Source organism: Solea solea, chromosome 11 (assembly GCF_958295425.1).
Source record: "Solea solea chromosome 11, fSolSol10.1, whole genome shotgun sequence".
NCBI classification, from domain to species: Eukaryota; Metazoa; Chordata; class Actinopteri; order Pleuronectiformes; family Soleidae; genus Solea; species Solea solea.
In genome coordinates this window covers 12035082-12044290 of record NC_081144.1, presented here as the reverse complement: position 1 = coordinate 12044290, position 9209 = coordinate 12035082, and the positions used below count along the sequence as shown (strand labels likewise).

The 9209-nt window shown below is 39.9% G+C and overlaps 1 protein-coding gene across 6 annotated transcripts in view; it reads right to left on the bottom strand.

Annotated features, from left to right (window-relative positions):
• Window positions 1–3727: 3727 nt before the first annotated feature.
• Window positions 3728–9209, bottom strand: part of kmt2d (lysine (K)-specific methyltransferase 2D) — a 28344-nt gene continuing 22862 nt past the window's right edge. For all 6 annotated transcript variants that reach the window (XM_058643412.1, XM_058643418.1, XM_058643414.1 and 3 more), the window contains exons 48-55: window positions 8865–8986; window positions 7401–8766; window positions 7182–7318; window positions 6838–6971; window positions 6223–6508; window positions 5840–5913; window positions 5641–5749; window positions 3728–4686 (exon numbers count right to left, since the gene is read on the bottom strand). In XM_058643412.1, coding sequence (XP_058499395.1) covers window positions 4594–4686; window positions 5641–5749; window positions 5840–5913; window positions 6223–6508; window positions 6838–6971; window positions 7182–7318; window positions 7401–8766; window positions 8865–8986 — 2321 coding nt within the window. In that variant the 3' untranslated portion in view covers window positions 3728–4593. The remainder of the gene's footprint in view (window positions 4687–5640; window positions 5750–5839; window positions 5914–6222; window positions 6509–6837; window positions 6972–7181; window positions 7319–7400; window positions 8767–8864; window positions 8987–9209) is intronic.

The window sequence follows — 9209 nt, the reverse complement described above, 5'->3', positions numbered from 1 at the left end:
AATTGAAGGGTTTTTTTTTTTGTTTGTTTTTTAAAAAAACCTCACCTACTTTAAAGAGAAAAAAATATGTTGCATCTGTACAGCAGAGATACCTTTAGGGACTATGAATTAATATAATGATCATTTTCATTGTATGTGGCATGTTTTGTATGGATATTATTTTGAATTGTATATATTTTTTTCAGGATGCCAGAGGTTGCATCTCTTTATATACAGCTTTACCACTCCCTTCTCCCCTTCATCTTATTTCTTTGTCTGCTTTTGTTGTAAAGGAAAATAAAATGCATTTTAAATATGTCCCCATTCTTCTTTCTCCTTTTTGTATTGTTGAGATGTCATTGTAAAAATCTTCATCGAATTTAGAGCCTGGAAGTTGTGACCAAAAGGTTTTTGGGATACAAAAAAAAAGAAAAAAGATCTGCATCCTTTTTAAAAACGGGTTTAATGAAAGACATTTACTTTGATAAAAGTTGAAGTCACTGATATATATATATAAAGTATATATATAGTATATAAGTGATGTATATACACTGCCTGGCCAAAAAAAACAGTCGCCACCTAAAAAATGGGTCACACTCTAATAGCCTTTAGCTTTGATTATGCCACTCATTCGCTGTGGCATTGTTTCAATAAGCTTCTACAATGTCACAAGATTTAATTCTGTCCAATGTTGCATTCATTCTTCACCAATATCTTGTATTAATGATGGGAGAGTCGGACCACTGCGCAAAGCCTTCTCCAGCACATCCCAAAGGTTCTCAGTGGGGTTAAGGTCTGGACTCTGTGGTGGCCAATCCATGTGTGAAAATGATGTCTCATGCTCCCTGAACCACTTTATCACAATTTGAGCCCATGAATCGTGGTATTTTCATCTTGGAATATGCCCGTGCCATCAGCGAAGAAAAAAATCCATTGATGGAATAATCTGGTCATTCAGTATATTCAGGGAGTCAGCTGACCTTATTCTTTGGGCACATAATGTTGCTGAACCTAGACCTGATCAACTGCAGCAACCCCTTACCTATTTGTTTAGTTAAATCCAACAGGCGACTTTTTTTTTACATATATATATATATACATACATACATATACATATATACACATATATACATATACATATATACATATATATATATATATATATATATCTCTAGATCATGATATACCCAAATCACATATACATATCGATAGATAGATAGATTATATAAGTGACTTCAACTTTTATCGAAGTTATTTTCTGGTAAGATACTTGTACTTTTACTCATTTTCAGAATTTTAAATGGGCTATGCTTGATTATTCTTGCGCTATAGGATGGCTGATGTGTAGAATTGAGGATTAGGAGTGATATTTTTCTTATCAAGTCTGTCTAAAAATCAGAAGATATCACTTTACTGTCCATTCTGGCTTGTGCTCCTAAAGCATCGTCACATTCATTAGACAGGTTTTTAAAAAGGATGCAGATTTTTTTTTCTTCCAGGCTCTAAATTCGATGAAGATTTTTACAATGACATCTCAACAATACAAAAAGGAGAAAGAAGAATGGGGACATATTTAAAATGCATTTTATTTTCCTTTACAACAAAAGCAGACAAAGAAATAAGATGAAGGGGAGAAGGGAGTGGTAAAGCTGTATATAAAGAGATGCAACCTCTGGCATCCTGAAAAAAATATATACAATTCAAAATAATATCCATACAAAACATGCCACATACAATGAAAATGATCATTATATTTATTCATAGTCCCTAAAGGTATCTCTGCTGTACAGATGCAACATATTTTTTTCTCTTTAAAGTAGGTGAGGTTTTTTTAAAAACAAACAAAAAAAAAAACCCTTCAATTTGAGCAAACTTTATTAAATTAAAAGATATGCAGAGAACTTAAATTAAGATTCAGAGAAGTTAAAAATGATTCATTCTAAAATCCAGTGAGCGGCATAATGTCTCGTCATGGTCTTCCCTTGAAATAGAAACATACCAAAAAATATATATATATTTATATATATATATATATATATATCACTGCGTCGGATACTCGATCAATATCTACCACTTTAGAGAAGTTCTCCGTTATACTACGAGAGTGCAATTCATTACCAGGTTAAGTATGGGATTAACTTTTGAGTATTACGTCATAACATACATGAGGCCAAGTAAACATTTCACAAGGTTTACCAACACATTCACTTCTATAGGGAAGATAGAAAAAAGCAAAACACAACATTCTAGGGAGTTCAAGATTTTCCATTCAAGAGTATATTCATCCAATTGGGAGCGATTCAGGGACAGGTTTTGGTAATTGACAAGCAGTAGCATAAATAATGAAAAAATAAACACGGACAATATTACATTAAATACAAATGCTATTCACCGTTGTACTGCTTTTAAGCGAGAAGTGATTTTCATGTCTCGATGAAAAGACTTGGGGGGGGGGGGGGGTTCTCCCCCCGGATCACCTCGGCTTCTCCTCGCAGCTGATAGAAGACCAAACCTAGTTTAACAAACGTTTTCTCTGAGAGCTTATAGCAAAAACACTAATAGAAAAAACAAGTAAATGCAAAACACTCTGGTTCATATACATAAAGATATTAGTTTGCCATTTTACATATATTTATATTTATGTACAGCTTTATCTTTGTTAAAAGGATATCCAGTGGTTGATTTATTTCTTTTTTTCCAATTTTATTTCTCTACACTTTTTGACTTTATTGATTACAAAGGGGCTGGATAAAGACTTGTCCCCCTAATGCATATAATATATACACAGTTTGTACAACTTTGCATTTTTAAAATCATGTGAGGTCTTAAGTTAGGAGTAGGGAGGAAACAAAGTAGTATGGGAAGGTGGAGTTTTCAGTAAAGCTCCCTTTTAAAGACTTTTTTTCATTCATCTTTACAAAGAAATGAAAACAAATGCCCTTTTTTCCAATAAGTCTTTCCCTGCCATCAGTTCAGCCTCGAAAGGACAGTACCAGCACTAGAAAAGCACACTACAGAGGGAAGTAGAAACACTGCAGGCTGTTCACAGGCAGAGGAAGACTTACTACAGTAAAGTTTTTAACAACAGTCTATGAAATAATACAGAGAGGAAGAGACATGATTCAAAGTGTAAGCTTGAGCCATGAAAAGACTATAGTTTCTTTTTTCCCGGGGGAATAAAAAGCATTAAATGGGGACAGTAGTCATGTGTCCACCGGCTGGTTTTCAACAAGTGGCTTTTCAATGGGATGAAGCGTTTACAAAACAAAATGTGTACTTGGATAAATCTGGACTTTTAGCGTCCAGTGACTCTAGAGCCGTTCTCTCACACACACACACCGTCACTGCCTGGAGCGACTCACACAACAGATGTTATTGTGCTTTCACACAGGTAATAGTAAGGGTTTTAAAACGCATAAATAAAAAGTACAAAACCACAACAACAAAAAAAAAAAAAAAAAAAAAGAAGGAAGAAGCTACATCAATATCCAGGATGATTTGGTGGCATACGGGACACCCATGAAGCGTCTGATTGTGATATTAATGCATTATCTTATCAAAACGGTCACATAATTCCTCTGTATAAATAATTAATGAATAATAATTATGTTGGCTCATTTCTGTAAATTACCATCAGCATAGAGTAGATAGAGCAAACCTGCTGCTTAAGAATTCCCTGCTTGTCCGAGAAGGCTAAGCCCATAAAAACATTCCCTCCCTTTCACCCCCGCCCCGCCCCGCCCGCCCCCCCGGGTTCCACAGTAGCAGTTAACAGTTTTCATACAAAGCAGTCACTTCCCGCTAAATCAATGAGGTAGACTGGGTCCAAATAACCCACCATGAGACGCCACGCAGTCAGAACATCTGGTGCCTCTGGAGCCACAGATCAATAGCATCTCAAATTTTTATATTAACTTACATCATCTTTTTTTTTTCCCTCCCCCTCGTCTCCACTGATCATATGTAGTTCTTACACAGAGCCACATCGAGATTGTCTAGCTAGCCAATATCCGTGTTGTCTTCATTGATGACTTGATGGGAAAGTGCCTTTTTCTGGGAGGTAAAGGGTGGTGGGGGTGTGGTGTGTGGTTAGATGGGACAGGGAGTAGGTCCGATTTAAAACAAAAAAATGCATCATTAGTTCATTAGTATTTTAAAATGGCTTTTTTGTTGTTGTTGCTGTTGAAGCTCAAGATGAGCCCTGCACTACAAGTATTGTTATCAGAGGGTCAGAATCATTTGGTAGATGTTGAGGATTGTTTTCCAGCCGCTGTAAGCTTATCGAGAACAGTCAAAGAGGGGAAAAGGGTTTTGGCTGAGGAGAAAAGGGTGGTTTCACGAGTCCAAACATAGAAGTCAGTCCCGCCATCGAGCTGCTGCTGACGGAGGTGATCAGGTTGCTTTTCTTTTATTGATTAATGCTCTTCAAACCTTTGGCTACGGGAGTCACCCTTTTAGTCTTTCAAAAATGACAGAGGCCAGCCTTCCTCCGTCCACAGCTTTCACCACAGCTTATGCACTGGCTATATAGGATTCAAAGGCTTTGGCGCAGGAGTGTTCTGGCACCAGCGAGAAGGGAAGGAGGGAGCTCCCCCACAGCTTTCGTTCTTCGCTTTAGTTCATCCACTTACGGCAATTCCAAGCTCCACAATGGCAAGGGATCTTGTGCTGATCATCCTCAAAATCAAACTGGTAGTCGTAAGTCAACTGGAAGAAAGAAACAGATTCCAGTTAAATGCGGCTGAGATTTTAAAATTAATTTCAAAAAACATACAAAAAGGTTGTTCAATTAAAAAGCTGTCGTTGAACAGAAACAATGCGTTTTTTTTCAACGATGTACGACATCCTTCATCTGAAAACAGGCTGTCAAGCAATACTATCAGACCTGAGTGAAGGAGCGTTTGTGTGTATACAGCCCAGCGTAGAGGCAACAAGAATTATTTATCCAGTCCAACCCAACCCAATTCAAAGTTTATCTACAGAGTACATTTAAAAACAACCGAGGTTGACCAAAGTGCTGTACAGAATGACGTCAAATACCAAAATAAAAACAATAACATTAGAAAGCCTAAAAACATAAAACATTTAACTGCTCAACAACTGCATTTTTGAGCAGTAAAACTCACTTCTGAAACTTTTAGTCACCAGCACACCAAAGATTAGGGGTAGGAATCACAGGGTAACCTCATGATATGATACAATACACGATACATGGTCCACAATACCAATAATATCACGATACAATGATTCTGTGATAATAATATAATCACGATATCTGTCTGAAGAAAACAAAACGTCTGTGAAAAGTTAAAAGTGCAGGATTTCTCTATTAATTCACAACATAGAGAACAAAGTGCATAAAGTCTATGTATTGAATGTGGATGGAGCATCTCTTAACGTAGCTTTCTCCACCACTATCCCGCTGTAAACTCCCTCTTCTTCAGTCAGGTAACTTCCAACAAACTTTCCCCTCATTCATTTGAGCAGCGCCACCGTGAGGAGACATGAAGTAGCGACGCCCATGATCTTAATCTGCATTGTATGAACTCATTTTGACAATTGTTTGACCTTTGTTTATATTTAAGAGTTAAGACACACTTCTAACGCGATATGCAAGACTGAGTAGTCATTAGTTTTGTTTTGTTTTTTAATCTACTGCACCTCTTCCCCCTTGGGGATCCTGCGGCTGGAAATGATGATAATCTTGTCTTCTTTGTCAAAGGTTACGACCTCTGCAACACAGTTGGGGGCACAGGAATGGTTGACGTAGCTGGAAAGAAGAAGAAAGGGTCTGTTAAAGAAAACAAACACTCTATGTAGGAGTTTACAGCGAGGTGAACAGTAACAATTCAACACTTACCGAGCTGGGCCTCCTGTCAGAGTTGCGTCAATCACCTGCTCATTGTTGATGCGGAACATGTAGATCCCACGGTTCTGAGTTCAATGAAGGAAAAAGCAAAAGGACTCAACACATATTTGTATTTTAAAATGACCCAGTGTACCAGTAAGATAGTAGTGGCTTCTCAGTTACAGACAACAAGTGTACCAAGTCATTCCACTAACATGGATCACAGTATGTATCTGTATCTGAATTTCTTCAACTCAGGGATCCAACAAAGTGATTCTGTATCTCTGAAATATATAATACAAACACTGGACCCATTTATTGGTGGGTTCTACAAAAAAAGTGCACACTCAAAAAAACCGTTATTTCTTGCTTATGCATAAGTTTAATTCATGTACCTGTTCCTCATAGATCTTCTCACGGCGATTGGCCACCTCGTTGCGTATGACGGTACCAATGTACTCGATGACCATGGTGTGCTTCTCCAGATCCTTAGCAGCATACAGACCCAGGCCCTGAATGCGAGATCGTGCCAGATACACGTTGTTCTTCCACTCCGTCTTCAGGCGCCGATACTGCGAGGACTTGGAGTGGACAAACTGCTTGCTGTATGGCGTATTGAGCTCACCAGTAAACGTACTCTGGTAGGCTTTTGACATGCTGGTGCTATTTAGGGTGTGAGGCCTGGAGACAAACAGGCAAAATGTGGGAGTGGGTAATTAGTAAAAATGTTATTTGCAAGGAAAATCTTACAATTGTGTGACAAATGATGACTTTAAAAAGATTGATTTTCTTAAGTTACCTCATGGACAAACTTAATTCTTACTGAAATAATAACGTAGTAAAAAAATACAGTTTTCTAATCTTGTGTTGCTGCACAAATGAATGACGATTCAAATGGTTTCAGAACAGCCACACAGGTTTTACTTTGCTTGATAATGATACCAAAGTGCATGCTGGGTGTTTCGTGAAGTCCAACTTGTTGTGTCACCGCTGAAGTAATGCTGCTTTACCTCTTGCAGTGTGTGTTGACCTTGGGCTCAGAGCGAGCACAGCCAGTGGGATTGATCATCAGAGGGAGCTCCATCAGAGGGTGACGACCATATCGAAACTGATAGTTCTGGCAGTAGTTCTCTACTCCAGGCAACTAAGTCACAACAGAGAAACATCATTTTCTTCTTTGAAGTACAGCAGACGTGTCATGTCATGGCGATGTAGTCAGAGGGAATGTGGTCAAGTTTTTCATACATCTGGTGATATGTGGTTTAATCTATAATGGTGATTTTTAAAGACTGATGTTGGCAAACTAATACAGGGCCTTAGTAAAGTGTTATTTATTTCTGCTAGAACTTCTTACCGACTCCGTGATTCTCATGACAGCGTGAACCGTGAGGCCATACATCTCCTCTCCTTTGAGGTGTTCAGTAAAAAGCTTCAACATGGATGTTTCATCTCTGAGTTTAGCCACCTGCTGAATGACTCGACTCCAGATACCTAAAGATAAAGATGATGATTTCAATAAGTCAAAAGGTCATGACAGCGCTAAGATACCATTTAGCATTGTATACATTCATACCATCAGGTGTGGTGTCGTGATAGTGCAAATCCTCCATGCCATGCTCCAGAACGCGAACCTCAAAAAGAGGGCGACCCTCATCTTCGTTGATGCGGCAACGATAGCGACAGCGCTTGTTGGGAACTCGGGTGCTCCAGTAGATGCGTGTCGCCTCATAGCCAACTGGAAAGATGGCTGTGGCTGAGTGGAAGTTGGACATTTGGGAGGGTAGCAACTGGCCAACAGCATGAAAGATGAGACCACCAACACGGAACAGGTGGATACGGTCACCCCGCTGTAGGATGCTGGCGATCTGCTTCACCTCATCGCGCTCAATGTAGACACGCCGCAAAACAGCAAATGCGCTTAGTTCGTCTTCACTGGGGCCCTTCAGCTTGTGCTGAGTGCACAACATGGTCTTGTCCTTGAAGAACATGCAGCGTGCACGGATGGCACAAGCAAAGTGGTAGACATTCGGGCAACGCAGTCTGTTGCAGCTGTTGGTGGCACCTGTCTTCTGGCAGTAAGCACAAAGAGTCCGCAACCCGCGACGCAATGCTACCTCCACATTCATAAGGGCACCCCCCTGTGTTTCATACACTTCTGTGGACCACAGGGCACAATTAAGGTGCACCCACAGGTCCACATCAATGTTAAGTAAACGGGCAGGCCCATCTGTGGCTCCGTCACCTTCCTCATGGCAGAAACAGCATTTACGTTTATCACGAGGCAGCTTGTCTGGTCTCAGAGTAATGCGCAAGCGTTCCATCAGCTCAGACACTTCACGGCTGCTCTCTTTCTTAGACCCACCCTTGCGTATTGTGATGACAATCGGAAGACGCTTCCAGCGGATCCCCTTCCATTTTTTCACTTTGAGATGTATCACGTGGTCATCAGGAGACAAAGGTCTGCGGTGCTTGAGAGCCTTAGAGGAAGACCCCATGATGCTGAGAGAATCTTCGGGTGGCTGATCTATATCAGGAGCAGAGTCCTCCTCCTTGGTAACAGGAATCAGACCTTCAGGAGGAGCAGGGGGATCAGAGACCGCTAAAGTAGTTGCTGAATCATTGTCCGACTCTGGAGCAGCAACTTGAGATTGTATGACATCAGGAGGTTTTATAGAATCAATGGAGAGATCCTCCTGTTCAGGCTTAATCTTGATCTGGACACTGGTGGGGCTGGGAGGAGAGGGGGATGGAGGGACCGATTTTTTGGAAGACTCATCCTCCATAGTTGGAACTGGGACAGGTGTGGGAGGTTGTGGAGGAGATGGTGAAGGAGGTGGAGATTCCTCAAGTGGTATAATAGGAAGATGGCGTACATCCAAGTCATTGACATTGGTTGTGTAGCAGTGCTGGACTGGCCTATCTTCTTTATCTGGGAATTCCTAAGAGAAAAATACATACACAAAATCTACAACTTAGAAAAAAAGTTACAATACAAGGACTATGTTATAAACATTGAATACATCTCACAAAGACTGACCTGTTTAATAAGTGCCAGAACGTCCACTTGTTTCTTCAATGTACAGCCCGGTAGAGACACGTCAAACTGCCTGAGCCACTCATCCTGAGAGGGTGAAGAACCATCTTTTGTACACAGAACCCCTAGAAAATATCACAAAATTAATATAAGCCTTATGGATTGATACAATTAAACTCAGGAAACTGGCCTCACAAGAGGAACAAGTCTATGACATTTTGTGACTTTAAAGTGTAAATAAACCCCTTAACCTCTTCTTTCAGATGAAGACCAGTGTATATGGGTATCTAGTAATGTTATTTGTCGATCCAGGTGCAAATCTTCAGTTTAGTGGAAAATATTGAAATT